This window comes from Oncorhynchus keta, chromosome 6, assembly GCF_023373465.1.
Source record: "Oncorhynchus keta strain PuntledgeMale-10-30-2019 chromosome 6, Oket_V2, whole genome shotgun sequence".
NCBI lineage: Eukaryota > Metazoa > Chordata > Actinopteri > Salmoniformes > Salmonidae > Oncorhynchus > Oncorhynchus keta.
Window position 1 is genome coordinate 41,341,078 of NC_068426.1, and position 17,755 is coordinate 41,358,832.

Below are 17,755 nucleotides of genomic sequence, written 5' to 3' on the forward strand. Positions count from 1 at the left end.
CAGGCACGACTCCAACAGCATCAGCCACCCAAGTCAAAGACTGTTCTCTCTGCTACCACATGGCAAGCGGTACCGGAGCGCCAAGTCTAGGTCCAAAAGGTTTCTAAACAGCTTCTACCCCCAAGCCATTAGACTCCTGAACAGCTAATCAAATGGCTACCTAGACTGTTTGCATTGACCCCCTCCCAGCTTCTACGCTGCTGCTACTCTGTTATTATCTATGCATAGTCCCTTTAATAACTCTTCCTAAATAACTCTTCCTAAATGTACATATTACCTCGACATCGGTGACCCCGCACATTGACTATTTTCCGGTACCCCCTGTATATAGCTGATAGGTGAGAATTGCCTGTCAATTGAATGATTAGAATATTCCGCCCTGAAACATATAATTGTATGGAATTGATTAGAATGTATAAAATCATAATCAATAAATGTGTAGTCCTAGTCATAATTTAGGTAAAAACAATGTGCCTTTATGGTATTTCAAACACAGACTGTCTGAGCTTGGTGCCGACCTGACTAGAGATTTGGGAGAGAACGGGGAGTACGTCTCAAGGACAACCTTGCTATCTCTGTCGGCTGGGAAGTGAGACTGACAGTGTGTGCGTAGCAGGACATGTGTGTGCGTATGTTTGTGTGGGCGTGAGAAGTCAGTATAAAATGAATTGATTTGTATTCTTGACTTCAGAACGTTCCGTGAATAAACCTTTTTGACCATTTAGCCTCCGTCTATTTCATTGGACCAGGATCTTACAAATTCTGGTTTGCAGACTGAGAGTAAAATAATTCAATTGTGTGATGTACCTGGAGAACATAATTCTCCTATCAATAGCCCCGCTATTGTAATTTACTGCTGCTCTTTAATTATTTGTATACTTATCTCTTACTTTTGTGTTTGTTGGTATTTTCCTTAAAACTGCATAAGGGTTTGTAAGCATTGTAAGCAGTAATATCTAACAAGTAATATCTATCAAATTACACAACATATACCCAAAACACACAAATCTAAATTGGAATGAATTAAGAATATATGCATATGGACGAGCGATGTCAGAGCGGAACAGACTAAGATACTGTAGAATAATATAGAAAACAGGAAATACATGTGAGATGAGTAATGCCAGATATGTAAACATTATTAAGTGAAAGAGATACAGTAGAATAGGATAGAAAGCAGTATATACAGTGCCTTGCGAAAGTATTCGGCCCCCTTGAACTTTGCGACCTTTTGCCACATTTCAGGCTTCAAACATAAAGATATAAAACTGTATTTTTTTGGGAAGAATCAACAACAAGTGGGACACAATCATGAAGTGGAACAACATTTATTGGATATTTCAAACTTTTTTAACAAATCAAAAACTGAAAAATTGGGCGTGCAAAATTATTACTGTACATATGAGATGAGTAATGCCAGATATGTAAACATTTTTAAAGTTGCCAGTGTTCTATTCCTTAAAGTGGCCAGTGATTTCTCATCTATACCAATAGGCAGCAGCCTCTAATGTGCTAGTGATGGCTGTTTAACAGTCTGATGGCCTTGAGATAGAAGCTGTTTTTTAGTCTCTCTGTCCCAGCTTTGATGGACCTGTACTGACCTCGCTTCTGGATGATAGCGGGGTGAACAGGCAGTGGCTCGGGTGGTTGATGTCCTTGATGATCTTTTTGGCCTTCCTGTGACATCTGGTGCTGTAGGTGTCCTGGAGAGCGGGTAGTTTGCCCCCGGTAATGCGTTGGGCAGACCGCACCACCCTCTGGAGAGCCTTGCGGTTGCGGGTGGTGCAGTTGCCATACCAGGCGGTGATACAGCCCGACAGGATGCGCTCAATTGTGCATCTGTAAAGGTTTGTGAGGGTTTTAGGTGACAAGCGAAAATTATTTAGCCTCCTGAGTTTGACGCTGTTGCGGCTTTTTCACCACACTGTCTGTACAGGTGGTCCATTTCAGTTTATCAGTGATGTGTACGCCAAGGAACTTGAAACCTTCCACCTCCTCCACTGCGGTCCCGTCGATGTAGATAAGGGGGAGGGGGGTTGTTTGAGTGAGGGTGTTTACCAGGCACCGCACTCCCAGAGCCCTCACCTCCTCCCTGTAGGCTGTCTCGTCATCATTGGTAATCAAACCTACTGCTGTTGTGTCGTCTGCAACTTGATGATTGAGTTGGAGGCATGCTTGGCCACACAGTAATGGGTGAACAGGGAGTACAGGATGGGGATGAGCACGCACCCTTGTGTTAAGGATCAGCTTGTAGGGCACCTGTGTTGAGAATCAGCGAAGTGAAGGTGTTGTTTCTTACCGTCACCACCTGGGGGCGGCCCGTCAGGAAGTCCAGGGCCAAGTTCCACAGGGTGGGGTTCAGACCCAGGGCATCAAGCGTCATGATGAGCTTAGAGGGTACTATGGTGTTGAATGCTGAGCTATAGTCAATGAACAGCATTCTTACATAGGTATTCCTCTTGTCCAGATGGGGTAGGGCAGTGTGCAGAGTGATGGCGATTGCATCATCTGGGGATCTATTTGGCAGGTAAGAAAATTGGAGTGGGTCTAGGGTGTAAGGTAGGATGGAGGTGATATGATCCTTGACTAGTCTCGCAAAGCACTTCATGATGACGGAGGTGAGTGCTACAGGGCGGTAGTCATTTAGTTCTATTACCTTTGCCTTCTTGGGTACAGGAACAATGGTGGCCATCTTGAAGCATGTGGGGACAGCAGACTGTCCCCACATGTTAAAATTTCACTTTAACATTATAGGGTGTTGTGTGTAGATCAGTGACACAAAATCTCAATTGAATCGATATTAAATTCAGGCTGTAACACAACACAATGTGGAAAAGGTAAAGGAGGTGTAAATTACTTGAAGGCATTGTGTGTTGTAAGAGTAGATGTGATAAACGTGTGGCCTCATTAAAAAATACATTTTTATGCACAGATTCCAACGGCAAAATCTGTTAAGCCATTGTTGATTAAGTCATTGAGTCATTGTTGATAAGACAATCCTTTTTTCACCTCTTCCGTAAAGTGAGTGTCATTCAAAATGACAATGTTAGTCTTGTCTTTCAATAATTTGGTCAGTTATGCGTGGATGTGTAGGTTTAGAATTTGTTGTTGGCATGTCATGCCTACGTTTGATAATCTTGCCAATGAAAAAAATCATTAAAGTCGTTGCCAATAACAGTGGGTTTTGTGACGCCATCTGATTCAATGACTGATGGAGCTGAGTTTGCCTTTTCGCCCAAAATGTCACTCAAGGTGCTCTAAAGCTTTTCACTAGCATTCGTTATATAATTGATATCTGCCTCTTCTTTTTGTTCAGTTTAAGTCATGTGATTTCTAAATGTACGGGACGTTTGCCAATCGGCTGTGCAGCCAGACTGATTTGCCATTCCTTTTGCCCCATCCCTCTCAATCATACATGTTTTAAATTCCTCATCAATCCATGGGGATTTTAACCTGTTTTTACAGCCATTTCCTTAATGGGCGCATGCTTATTAGCAACTGGAGTGAGCAATTTCATAGTGCAGCGTCTGGTTGCTCCTCATTATATACCACAGAGCAGCAAATATTCTTTACATCTTCTACAAAGAATCACTACAAAACGTATTGTATGACCTCTTACACAATATGAGGCAAAGCTTCTGGAACTTTGGTTCCTAGATATGGCTGCCATAATATGATCACTACATCCAATGGATTTTGATAGTTCTTAATAGCAGATTTCTGTAGCATTTATAAACATTTAATCAATGCATGTGGATTTCATTCCTGTTTGTAAATACCCTGGCAGGTTGACTGATACGCTGAACCAGGTTGCAGGCGCTGGTTACAGTTTGAAGCTTTTCTAGAGTGGGCAAGCTTGATAAAAGTCAATATTTAAGTCACCCAGGAAATATACTTCTCTGTTGAGATCACATACATTAATCAAGCATTTCACACATATTATCTAGACACTGACTGTTAGCAGTTGGTGGTCTATAGCAGCTTCCCACAAAATTGGTCTTTCGGTGAGGCAGGTGAACCTGTAGCCATATTACTTGACATGAGATCCTCTCGAAGCTTGACAGGAATATGACTGAACGTGAACGGCAACACCTCCACCATTGGCATTCCTGTCTCTTCTGAAGCTGTTGAAACCATGTATTGCTACAACTGTATCATGAAAGGTATTATCTAAGTGAATTTTAGAGACGGTCAGCATATGAGTGTTCTCTGTTACTAAGACGTTAACGATTTCATGAACCGCGTTTCTTAGGCTACATACAGTGCCTTTGGAAAGTATTCAGACCCATTGTTTTTCCCCCACACTTTGATACGTTACAGCCTTATTCTAACATGGATTAAATCAATACAAATCCTCAGCAATATACACACAATACCCCATAAAAAGTTATTGGCCAGCTCTACCGCTATCTCTCTCAGAATGACCTTCTTGATCCAAATCAGTCAGGTTTCAAGACTAGTCATTTAACTGAGACTGCTCTTCTCTGTATCACGGAGGCGCTCCGCACTGCTAAAGCTAACTCTCTCTCCTCTGCTCTCATCCTTCTAGACCTATCGGCTGCCTTCGATACTGTGAACCATCAGATCCTCCTCTCCACCCTCTCCGAGTTGGGCATCTCCGGCGCGGCCCACGCTTGGATTGCGTCCTACCTGACAGGTCGCTCCTACCAGGTGGCGTGGCGAGAATCTGTCTCCTCACCACGCGCTCTCACCACTGGTGTCCCCCAGGGCTCTGTTCTAGGCCCTCTCTTATTCTCGCTATACACCAAGTCACTTGGCTCTGTCATAACCTCACATGGTCTCTCCTATCATTGCTATGCAGACGACACACAATTAATCTTCTCCTTTCCCCCTTCTGATGACCAGGTGGCGAATCGCATCTCTGCATGTCTGGCAGACATATCAGTGTGGATGACGGATCACCACCTCAAGCTGAACCTCAGCAAGACGGAGCTCCTCTTCCTCCCGGGGAAGGACTGCCCGTTCCATGATCTCGCCATCACGGTTGACAACTCCATTGTGTCCTCCTCCCAGAGCGCTAAGAACCTTGGCGTGATCCTGGACAACACCCTGACGTTCTCAACTAACATCAAGGCGGTGTCCCGTTCCTGTAGGTTCATGCTCTACAACATCCGCAGAGTACGACCCTGCCTCACACAGGAAGCGGCGCAGGTCCTAATCCAGGCACTTGTCATCTCCCGTCTTGATTACTGCAACTCGCTGATGGCTGGGCTCCCTGCCTGTGCCATTAAACCCCTACAACTCATCCAGAACGCCGCAGCCCGTCTGGTGTTCAACCTTCCCAAGTTCTCTCACGTCACCCCGCTCCTCCGCTCTCTCCACTGGCTTCCAGTTGAAGCTCGCATCCGCTACAAGACCATGGTGCTTGCCTACGGAGCTGTGAGGGGAACGGCACCTCAGTACCTCCAGGCTCTGATCAGGCCCTACACCCAAACAAGGGCACTGCGTTCATCCACCTCTGGCCTGCTCGCCTCCCTACCACTGAGGAAGTACAGTTCCCGCTCAGCCCAGTCAAAACTGTTCGCTGCTCTGGCCCCCAATGGTGGAACAAACTCCCTCACGACGCCAGGACAGCGGAGTCAATCACCACCTTCCGGAGACACCTGAAACCCCACCTCTTCAAGGAATACCTAGGATAGGGTAAGTAAGGGTAAGTAATCCTTCTCACCCCCCTTCTCCCCCAAAAAAGATTTAGATGCAAGTGGCTGTTCCACTGGATGTCATAAGGTGTATGCACCAATTTGTAAGTCGCTCTGGATAAGAGCGTCTGCTAAATGACTTAAATGTAAATGTAAATAATAAAAGTGAAAACAGGTTTATAATAATGTTTTGCAAATTCATAAAACAGAAAAAAAAAACAGTAATACCTTATTTACCTTTTAAGTAGTCAGACCCTTTGCTATGCAACTCGAAATTGAGATCAGGTGCATCCTGTTTCCATTGTTCATCCTTGATTGGAGTACACCTGTGGTAAATTACATTCATTGCAGATGATTTGGAAAGGCACACACACCTGTCTATATAAAAGGTCCAACAGTTGACAGTGTATGTCAGAGCAAAGACCAAGCCATGAGGTTGAAGGAAATGTCCCTAGAGCATCAGAGACAGGATTGTGTCGATGCACAGGTCTGGGGAAGGATACAAAAACATTTCTGCAGCATTGAAGGTCCCCAAGAACACAGTGGCCTCCATCATTCTTAAATGGATGAAGTTTGGAACCACCAAGACTCTACCAGATCTGGTCGCCTGGCCAAACTGAGCAGTTGGGGGAGAAGGGCTTTGGTCAGAGAGGTGACCAAGAACCTGATGGTCATTCTGACAGAGCTCCAGAGTTTCTCTGTGGAGATGGGAAAACCTTTCAGAAGGACAAATCTCTGCAGCACTCAACCAAACAGGCCTTTATGGTAGAGTGGCCAGACGGAAGGCACTCCTCATGCAAACAGTCAAGCATGGTGGTAGTAGTGTGATGGTTTGGGGATGTTTGCTGCCTCAGGACCTGGACGACCTGCCATCATTGAAGGAGCCATAAATTCTGCTCTGTATCAGAGAATGTAAGGCCATCCGTTCATGATCTGAAGCGAAAGCGCAGCTGGGTCACGCAGCTGGGTCAGCGCAGCTGGGTCACGCAGCTGGGTCAAGGCAATGATCCAAAACACACAAGCTAGTCTACATCAGAATGGCTAAAAAGCAAAAAAACAAATCAAGATTTGAAATGGTCCAGACCTACATCCAATTGAGATGTTGTGGCAGGACTTGAAACGAGCAGTTTATACTCCAAAACCCCACAAATGTCTCAGTTCTGCATGGAAGAGTTGGCCAAAATTCCCCCACCAGCGATGTGACACTGATCAACAACTACCGAAAGCGGTAGTTGCAGTCTTTGCCAACTATCCAACTGCTGCAGGCAGTCTTTGCAGCGAAAGGTGGCACAACCAGTGTACCAAATGTAAGGGGGGGGGGGCAATTGGGTGTTTTTCACACAGGTGCATTGTGGGTGTTGCATAAGTTTGTTTATTAAATAAATGAAATAAGTATCAAATGTGTTTTTTTGTTCACTCAGGTTCCCTTGAACTAATATTGGGTTTTGGTTGAAGATCTGTTGCAAATGGTAAAGAAACTCAGAAAAGGGGACAAACACTTTCACGGAAATGTGATGTTATTAGTCTAGAATGTTGATGTGTGTCTAAGGCTGCATCTTTTTTTGCACTAATCTGATGTGAAAAGAAAATATCAGATTGTTACCTCACCAACTGCTCTCGCAGGCGCAGCATGCTTTTGGCTCCCTCTAGTGTCAGGCTACCATACCAAAGACCGCTCTCAGAATAATAATAATGCACCATAGAGTGCATTATTATCTATATCTATAACTCTCAAACTCAACTCTGGACCTCATATGGTTGTATTTGTTTATTTCACTCTAATCAGGGACTGATTTAGACCTGGGACACCAGGCAGATGCAATTAATTGTATTTAAACAAGGCAAGTTAAGAACAAATTCTTATTTACAATGATGGCCCACCGGGGAACAGCTGCCTTGTTCAGGGGAACAGTGGGTTAGCTGCCTTGTTCAGGGGAACAGTGGGTTAGCTGCCTTGTTCAGGGGAACAGTGGGTTAGCTGCCTTGTTCAGATGGCAGAACAACAGATTTTGACCTTGTCAGCTCAGGGATTCGATCCAGCAACCTTTCGGTTACGGGCCCAACGCTCTAACCACTAGGCTACCCCGGTAGAACAGGTAGAGCATAAAACCAACAGGCTCTGGACCTCATAGTTGAATACCCCTGATCTATAACGTCAATGTTAGTTAGTTGAACCAAACAGTCTATACACAGTATTCTGAGAACGTGGATGATGCATTAACGGGCCAGGTGTTCAGAGGAATATGTCTAACTCCGAAACTTGTATGCATCTGACTTCAAAGAAATACAGGTGGAAAACTAGTGAAGGTCTGTTCACAGGAGACGCTGCAAAGGCGTTCCGGCAGCCATTCCATTGGATGTTGTCCGCGTTTGGTTGCAAAGTGCAAGTGCAACTAAACCAAAAGGCTTCCTTTCCGGCGTAGCGTTTTTGCCACAAGCCCTGATAAACAGACCCTGATAAAGGCGGCCGCATGCTTCCCAACCGAAACAGTTAGGAACAGTTTGAGAATATGTTATGATGACATTTTTGTTAGGTTTGGTGTTCGGCACAGACAAGAGGGGAGAAAAGAGTTGCAGACTCAGCCCTTGACACGTCACTCGCAAAGACATGCAAATGATTGAGAAAAAAAAGCCACCAGCTTGTACCAGAGGTAAATAAATACAAATCATTTCAGACTCTCCTTTACTCTGATCCTCTTTCCTCTCTCCTGTTGTCATTTTTCCTCCTCTCATCATGAACACTGCTCTCCAGACACTCCTAACTCCCCCCACTTCTCGCCGCCTAAACCCCAAAATGAGGGAGTAAAGCTGCTTTCTAACTAAGAAACAAATCAGGTAGAGGAAGCTCGTGAGAGGAGAACGTTATCAAACATATGGAAACCACACATTTGACTCCGTTCCATTGATTCCCTTCCAGCAATTACAATGAGCCCATCCTCCTATAGCTCCTCCCACCAGCCTCTTCTGAAATCAGGGTAAAAAAAAAATACAAAACTAAAAAAGACAGATGTATACCAGGTCTGGGTTTATTACTAAAAAACAGCAGATCTTTTAAGATTTCAATGCAATGTTCCCTGCAGCCACAACTCAGCGTTCCAGAGAAAAATTGGGAGAGAATCTATACAAACAAAACCTGGAGAGAAAGTAGACCTGGTCTGGCCTTTATCGTCATGGTAACAGTATTATACACATGTACCTGAAAACTGAGATTAAAACTACAAGTTTAAAATCTACATCCTTGATTCATATTCTTTCTATATGTATATAATATACAGTTCTCTACATCATCAACAAACAAAATAATTATCCAGATCAGTGTAAGTAGCACAAGTAATGATTACCTTTTTTTACAATATACATTCAGTCTTTGATACAATATGAATGGACTTGATACAAAATAATTGTTAAAACAGCTTAACTTTAAATCAAAACGGTGAATCACTTAATTAGCATATGTACGTAATTACAGTGCCTTAGGAAAGTATTCAGACCCCTTGACCTTTTCCACATTGTTACAGCCTTATTCTAAAATTTATTAAATAGTCCCCCCCCCCCCTCAATCTACACACAATACTCAATAATGACAAAGCAAAAACAGACATTTTTGCTCATGTATTTCAAATAAAAAATACTTTAATATGTACATTAGTATTCAGACCCTTTACTCAGTACTTTGTTGAAGCACCTTTGGCAATGATTACATCAAGTTTTCCTGGGTATAACACTACAAGCTTGTATTTTGGGAGTTTCTCCCATTCTTCTCTGCAGATCCTCTCAAGTTCTGTCAGGTTGGATGGGGAGCATTGCTCCTCAGCTATTTTCAGGTCTCCCCAGAGATGTTTGATGGGGTTCAAGTCCGGGTTCTGGCTGGGTCATTCAAGGACGTTGAGACTTGTCCTGAAGCCACTCCTGCATTGTCTTGGCTGTGTGCTTTGGGCCATTGTCCTGTTGGAAGGTGAACCTTCGCCCCGCAGTCGGAGGTCCTGAGCAGGTTTCCATCAAGGAGCGCTCTGTTCGTCTTACCTTGATCCTGACTAGTCTCCCAGTTCCTGCCACTGAAAAATCTCCCCACAGCATGATGCTGCCACCACTACGCTTCACCATGGGAATGGTGTCAGGTTTCCTCCAGATGTGAAGCTTGGCATTCAGGCAAAAATGTTCAATCTTGGTTTCATCAGACCAGAGAATCTTGTTTCTCATGGTCTGAGAGTCTTTAGATGCCTTTTGGCAAACTCCAAGAGGGCTGTCGTGTGCCTTTTAGTGAGTGACTTCCGTCTAGCCACTCTGCCATAAAGGCCAGATTGGTGGAGTGCTGCAAAGATGGTGATCATTCTGGAAGGTTCTCCCATCTCCGCAGAGGAACTCTAGAGGGCTGTCAGAGCGACCAGCAGGTTCTTGGTCACCCCCCTGACCATTGCCCTTCCCTCCTGCTCAGTTTGGCCGGACGGCCAGCTCTAGGAAGAGTCTTGGTGGTTCCAAATTTCTTCCATTAAAGAATGATGGAGGCCTCTGTGTTCTTGGGGACATTAAATGCTGCAGAAATGTGTTGGTACCCTGCCTCAGAACTGTGCCTCGCCACCATCCTGTCCCGGAGCTCTACGGACAATTCCTTCGACCTCATGGCATGGTTTTATCTCTGACATGCACTGTCAACTCTGGGACAGGTGTGTGCCTTTCCAAATCATGTCCAATCAATTGAATTTACCACAGGTGGACTCCAATCAAGTTGTAGAAACAGCTCAAGGATGAATGGAAACAGGATGCACCTGAGCTCAATTTCGAGTCTCATTAGCAAAGGGTCTGAATACTTATGTAAATAAGGTACTGTTTTTTGTTTTGAATAAATTAGCAGAAAACAAACTAAAGAAAGCAGTTTGATTTGTCATTGTGTGTAGATTAACAATAAAAAAAATAATTAGCAAAGTAGATAAACACAAACGAGACCCTCCCTCAGAAGGGTGGGGAAGGACTGAGGCAAACAAGATGGCCGACCCCTAACATGACCCCTGGGAAACACTGTCATGTTCATTAGGCACCAAACAGAAGAACACGACTGAAACAGGGTTGGAATACCCAAACCTGTCCAATAAGAAATTCTTGTTTTTTAATTTTCCATTGCAAAACATTTTGCTATGGTTTGCACTGTGCACTCTGATTCACTCCAAAGACTCCTACCCCCTCTGTTTGATATTTGCAGATCAGAATTAATCAGATAGGTCATGGTGAAAGGTCATGGTGAAAGGTCATGGTGAAAGGTCATGGTGAAAGGTCATGGTGAAAGGTCATGGTGAAAGGTCATGGTGAAAGGTCATGGTGAAAGGTCCCATAGGCCTGACAAAGTCTAGGTGGAGTCACCACATTTTCTTTAGATCAACCAACATTAATTCAATAACTAGGGCCTACAAGACAAGGGTAGACGGCTATGGGCCAGGGGAAGGCATTAAGGGAAGGCCCAAGGGGTTGATTCTGGACCAGGCCGTTCTCTAGGTTTCCAGTCTCTACAGTGGGTAACAGATGTGTTCCCTGCACACATGGGTAGGTACGCTGCAACATGGGAAATTGAGTTTCCTGAAGGAGTCTGTTAGACTGAATACTGACGGACAATACACATATGGCCAGACAAACAGCAGACACACACTCCCACACCTGGACACAGAAGTGATGCGGAATGTTAATGGAACTCAACCTACAAGGATGAGAAAAATCAACAAGGTGCTTTAGATATGACACAAACACACACACACACACTACGGCAACTTCATGAATCTTGTTGGCCACACAAAAAGAATGCATGAAAGCAGATATGGCTCAGGGTAATCTGCCTCGCTCATCACAGCTCAGACCTAAAGCTAAAGGAATGGGCATCGAATCAGCTCTCTTAAAGGGATAGGTCACCGAAAATGTTCAAATAGATATTTATTAAATGTTTTAGGCGATCGATCACTAACTAAAGAAAAAAATACAGGCCTTCATTAGGCAGCAATAAGTACTGCATTGAATGGTATAAACAACAAAAACTAGCAATATTTGTCTCTACATACAAATATGTATGCATCTGAAATGTGGGAGTGTAATAAAATGAAATGGACGTATAATTCAACGACTAAAGCAAATCCCCACACTTTAGTGCAAATCAACTGTTTTTTTTTGTTTTGTTTTTTTACCACCCTCTGTCTAATGCTTGGATGGATGGGTTTTGACAATCCACGCACACACACGTACACCCACAGGAGGTTAAGGTGAGTCGCTTTGGCACACTGATAATAAATGAAGGAACAGGCAATGTAACGTTTAGGAAAGGAGGCTGAATTACAACAGGGAGGACACACACACACACACACAGGTATGCATACACACGCACAAAAGTCATGGCTGATTCAATGCGAAGCATAATGAATGAGAAGTACAGCTGAGGATGGTGCAGCAGCGACACACACGCTCACACTAGCCAGGTTCAATCACTGCATTTTCAGAGATAAACACATGAAATCTACTCCTAAAAACAGTCGCACGTGGCTGTCGGTTGGTCGTCTGAGTAACACACGTCGTTCTGAGGGAGAGAACCGCATTACCCATGAGCCTCCTCTTCCGTGGAACTCTCCTGGGATTTACTGCCACCTGTAGAACCCAGCCAATGAGAGAGAGGAGGAGGGCGTGAGTGGGGAGATGACATCACAATGCCACCCGTTATGACTTCCACAATGGCACCGGTGAAACAAATCACAATGCAGCCCACTATGAAGTCACAATGCATTTAGTCTTTACCTCCTGTGGGTGTACTGTATACACAGCAGATGAAGGAGAAGAGTGGGAAAAGAGCGACATACATACGCAGTAGAGCGGGATGAGATAGGGCAGGCAGAAAATGACAGAAATATGGGACAAGAGAGAGTATGAGGAAACAAATGGGCTTTCCATGCACTCTCATTCACCCCGGACCTGATTGCTTTTATTTTACCTTTATTTAACCAGGTAGGCCAGTTGAGAACAAGTTCTCATTTACAACTGCGACCTGGCCAAGATAAAGCAAAGCGACAAAAAAAAACAGAGTTACACGTAGAATAAACAAAAGTACAGTCTATAACACAATAGAAACATCTATATACAGTGTGTGCAAATGGAGTAAGGAGGTAAGGCAAAAAATAGTCCACATACTCTTAAGTCAGAACCGTCCAGAGTAGTGATGCTAGTCGGGCGGGCGGGTGTGGGCAGCGATCGGTTGAAGAGCATGCATTTAGTTTTACTAGCATTTAAAAGCATTTGGAGGCCACGGAAGAAGTGGTGTATGGCACTGAACCTCGTTTGGAGGTTTGTTAACACAGTGTCCAAAGAAGGGCCAGATGTAAACAGAATGGTGTCGTCTGCGTAGAGGTGGATCAAGGAATCACACGCAGCAAAAGCAACATCATTGATATTTACAGAGAAAAGAGCAGGCCTGAGAATTGAACCCTGTGGCACCCCCATAGAGACTGCCAGAGGTCCGGACAACAGGCCCTCCAATTTGACACACTGAACTCTATCTGAGAAGCAGTTGGTAAACCAGGCGAGGCAGTCATTTGAGAAACCAATGCTTGTAATCTCATGATTATATCTCACTATCTGTGTGATACAAATAAAGGGCACTAAGTATTGAGAGGAAATAGTCGAAGTCTAAAGAAACTCTTCCATCTGAGAGGGTTCCACTCGCGTTATTCTAGTGTCTGAGAAGGATCTGCCAAAGAGACAAACCTTTCTTAAGGCCATATTCAGACTTGAAATCGGCTTAATCTTCCCATAAACCATTAATTGATGTCAATGGGAGACTCCCGTGAACATTCAAGTGTAGTGGATCTCAAGTCTGAATAAAGCCCTTAATGACTGACTATAAAAGAAAATGCCTAGACGGTTTAATTCTCTCTCTCAATGCCGTGGTAACCTTTCAGAGAGAGAGAGAGAGAGAGTGTGTACGATTGATATCATGCTACTGAGAAGACCATAGCTGTGTTCGAATACCCATACTAACATTATATGCCATTTATTCTGTATAAGACATCCTTAATGAGTATTTACAGGGAATAGTTAGTCCTTTTAATAACTTTTTCCCCCAGAGAAATGTGTAACTCCATGTTATACACTGCTCAAAAAAATAAAGGGAACACTTAAACAACACAATGTAACTCCAAGTCAATCACACTTCTGTGAAATCAAACTGTCCACTTAGGAAGCAACACTGATTGACAATACATTTCACATGCTGCAAATGGAATAGACAACAGGTGGAAATTCTAGGCAATTAGCAAGACACCCCCAATAAAGGAGTGGATCTGCAGGTGGTGACCACTGACCACTTCTCAGTTCCTATGCTTCCTGGCTGTTTTGGTCACTTTTGAATGCTGGCGGTGCGTTCACTCTAGTGGTAGCATGAGACGGAGTCTACAACCCACACAAGTGGCTCACGTAGTGCAGCTCATCCAGGGTGGCACATCAATGCGAGCTGTGGCAAGAAGGTTTGCTGTGTCTGTCAGCGTAGTGTCCAGAGCATTGAGGCGCTACCAGGAGACAGGCCAGTACATCAGGAGACGTGGAGGAGGCTGTAGGAAGGCAACAACCCAGCAGCAGGACCGCTACCTCCACCTTTGTGCAAGGAGGATCAGGAGGAGCACTGCCAGAGCCCTGCAAAATGACCTCCAGCAGGCCACAAATGTGCATGCGTCTGCTCAAACGGTCAGAAACGGACTCCATGAGGGTGGTATGAGGTCCCGACGTCCACAGGTGGGGGTTGTGCTTACAGCCCAACACTGCAGGACGTTTGGCATTTGCCAGAGAACACCAAGATTGGCAAATTCGCCACTGGCGCCCTGTGCTCTTCATAGATGAAAGCAGGTTCACACTGAGCACGTGACAGACGTGACAGAGTCTGGAGACGCCGTGGAGAACGTTCTGCTGCCTGCAACATCTTCCAGCATGACCGGTTTGGCGGTGGGTCAGTCATGGTGTGGGGTGGCATATCTTTGGGGGGCCGCACAGCCCTCCATGTGCTCGCCAGAGGTAGCCTGACTGCCATTAGGTACCGAGATGAGATCCTCAGACCCCTTGTGAGACCATATGCTGGTGCAGTTGGCCCTGGGTTCCTCCTAATGCAAGACAATGCTAGACCTCATGTGGCTGGAGTGTGTCAGCAGTTCTTGCAAGAGGAAGGCATCGATGCTATGGACTGGCCCGCCCGTTCCCCAGACCTGAATCCAATTGAGCACATCTGGGACATCATGTCTCGCTCCATCCACCAACGCCACGTTGCACCACAGACTGTCCAGGAGTTGGCGGATGCTTTAGTCCAGGTCTGGGAGGAGAACCCTCAGGAGACCATCCACCACCTCATCAGGAGCATGCCCAGGCATTGTAGGAAGGTCATACAGACACGTGGAGGCCACACACACGACTGAGCCTCATTTTGACTTATTTTAAGGACATTACATCAAAGTTGGATCAGCCTGTAGTGTGGTTTTCCACTTTAATTTTGAGTGTGACTCCAAATCCAGACCTCCATGGGTTGATAAATTTGATTTCCATTGATAATTTGTGTGTGATTTTGTTGTCAGCACATTCAACTATGTAAAGAAAAAAGTATTTAATAAGAATATTTCATCCATTCAGATCTAGGATGTGTTATTTTAGTGTTCCCTTTATTTTTTTGAGCAGTGTATTATGAGTTAATTTTAGTATACTGTAAATGAACGGTATCATTTCAGTTGAGCATACTAGCGCTTTGCCTGTCTACCGGAAGTTGATGGTGTTGCTATGCAACCTCTTGACAGCTTGTTAGCACAACAAATTAATAGCTTGTCATTTTATGATTTGGGTGTGTTTTACAATTCAATTTGGAGTGCCAGAGAGCGGTCAATTCGTAAACTCAGAGTGTTTTGCTCTCGGAGAGTTCAGAGTACACTCTGGCCGAGGAGTAGGGTTGATCCGAGCATTCTGACCTTACAATGGCAGTCAAGCACCCAAGCTAACACGACCATCGGTCCCAGGCATGGTCTTCGTGATACGGCCACCGGCCAGGAGGCTCGAGGCAGCTGAGGGTCCACCATCAATTCTACTTGGCCAATTTCCAGGCTGGCCATTTCTCTCCACCATTTCCCTCTGTGCTGTAGACTTGGTAGGTAATCCTGAATGAATCGGGCCCAGAAATGGTCAGCTAAGATCTGGCTGTGTCGCTAACGAGGTTGGTATCAGCATACATGACTTGAGGAAGTGACGCATCTCGGCGTCCCATCAAGAGCATATTCGGTGTAACCGGATCGGGGTCAGTGATGTCTGCAGAGAGATATCCCAAGGGTTTGGAGTTCAGTATCCCTTCCACCTCTATCAGGACGGCCCTCAAGACAGTTTCAGTGACAGTTTGGTCCCCCAGGACGACTCGTAAGGCCGTCTTTACAGATTTGATCTCTCTCCTCCAAAATGAGGAGCTCCTGGAGGGTTACATTTGAATGAGATTTGTTGGTCCATCAGCTGATCCTGGAGGCTGGGTTCCATGGCTTGGAAAGCTTCCTACAACCTGGCTTCTCCTGCCTTGAAGTTTGTACCTCTGTCAGCCAGGATCTCGTAGAGTTTCCCCCGTCGGGAGATAAACCGCCATAGGGCCATGAGGAAGGCTTCAGTATCCAAACTCTCCAGTAGGTCCAGGTGGACACATCTAGTTGTCAAACACTTGAATAGAATGCCCCAGCGCTTTTCCACATGACGACCTAACTTGATCATCAAGGGGCCAAAGCAATCTGTTGACCAGAAGGGTGGTTTAAGGAGGCGCAAGCGAGAAGGGGGTACATCTGCCATTTTGGGCACCGTAGCTCCGGCTCGCCATCTCTGACATTCTACGCAGGCGTATTGGTGCTTACGAATGGCTCCTCATCCTCCAAGTATCCAGTACTTCCGCCTCATCTCCCCATAGACCCTCTCTGGCCCTGGGTGGAGAAGCCTCTCATCCTAACTCTTGATGAGGAGCCTGGTAAGAGGGTGTCTGGAGTCAAGGATAATTGGGTGGATAGCATCTGGGTCCAAAACTTCTGCTTGGCGCAGCCTCCCTCCGACTCTGATCACTCCAAGGATTTGATCATAGTCTGGGGCGAGAGAGAGAAGACGGCTCTCCTTTGCAACTCCCCTACCGGCTTTCAGAGCTTTTAGCTCCTCAGGGAAGAACACCTCACTCTGACCATTTTACTCACCCTAGCAGAGCTGGTTAGGCTGTTTTCATGTTATCCAGATCATTGGTGACTAACTGTGCTGCTGGCAACAATTTAATGACTCTTTGTTTGGCAACATTTACTGACACTACCCATATTCAACAGGTGTTGAGCGTTTGTAAATTCACCAGTTATTTTGCACTCTGGCACACTCTGAAATCGGAGTCGATAGCCAGAATTAACAATGTCCATTGAGAACACACTTAGCTAAGAATGGTGTGAATAATCAAGTCAATAAACATTGGGCAGTTAGTTAGCATATAGTTACACTGCCTGGCAAGTTTGATGTATTAGCCAACTAACGTTAGGTAACTAGTTGCTGTAATGCTTCGCACGTAAGGATAGCGTAGCTAACAAATTGTCAGCCAAATGTGTAATGTAACTTATTTGAAAAGTAATTTCTTTATTAGATTGCTTTAACTAATTATGATGAATGTTAAGCAATGAATTTGTAACCACTTCGCAATTTTCTTCAAATCTGGAAATGTGAAGCCATGCCCATTTTCTGGAGAATTGCATTGTGGGCCCTAAAAGCACAGAAATAGTGTCTACTGCTTGTATCCTTAGTATATTGGCGAATTTAGTACGACATCCAGTAACTTTTGGCATACTAACTATATCCATACTATGACCAACAAGCATACTACATACTCAATTTCCGCCACAAATAGTACGGTTAGTATGAGTACAGCTCATGACTCTTACCTCATGCACACAGAAAACACTAACAGTAGTTGTCAATGTTGTCAAAGAAAGAAAAGTTTGCAGGGAACTCTGGAGTGGTCAGAGGAAAGGACAGGGGAGTGGCCAGAGGACAGGGGAGTGGCCAGAGGACAGGGAGTGGGCCAGAGGACAGGGGAGTGGCCAGAGGAC

At 44.9% G+C, this 17,755-nt stretch overlaps 2 protein-coding genes across 50 annotated transcripts in view; one reads left to right on the forward strand and one right to left on the reverse strand.

Annotated features, from left to right (window-relative positions):
* Nucleotides 1–4,149: 4,149 nt before the first annotated feature.
* LOC127930804 (uncharacterized) overlaps nt 4,150–17,755 on the forward strand; it is a 300,690-nt gene continuing 287,084 nt past the window's right edge. The window contains exon 1 of the mRNA XM_052521632.1: nt 4,150–5,114. Within this exon, the coding sequence (XP_052377592.1) occupies nt 4,912–5,114 (203 nt within the window). The 5' untranslated portion in view covers nt 4,150–4,911. The remainder of the gene's footprint in view (nt 5,115–17,755) is intronic.
* Nucleotides 8,663–17,755, reverse strand: part of LOC118373094 (metal transporter CNNM3-like) — a 30,694-nt gene continuing 21,601 nt past the window's right edge. For 48 of the 49 annotated variants that reach the window (XM_052521623.1, XM_052521628.1, XM_052521626.1 and 45 more), the window contains one exon: nt 8,663–12,278. The gene's annotated coding sequence lies outside the window, so the exon portion shown is untranslated. Of the gene's footprint in view, nt 12,279–17,587; nt 17,657–17,755 lie in introns of all 49 variants that reach the window. The other variant, XM_052521629.1, reaches the window with a different exon arrangement.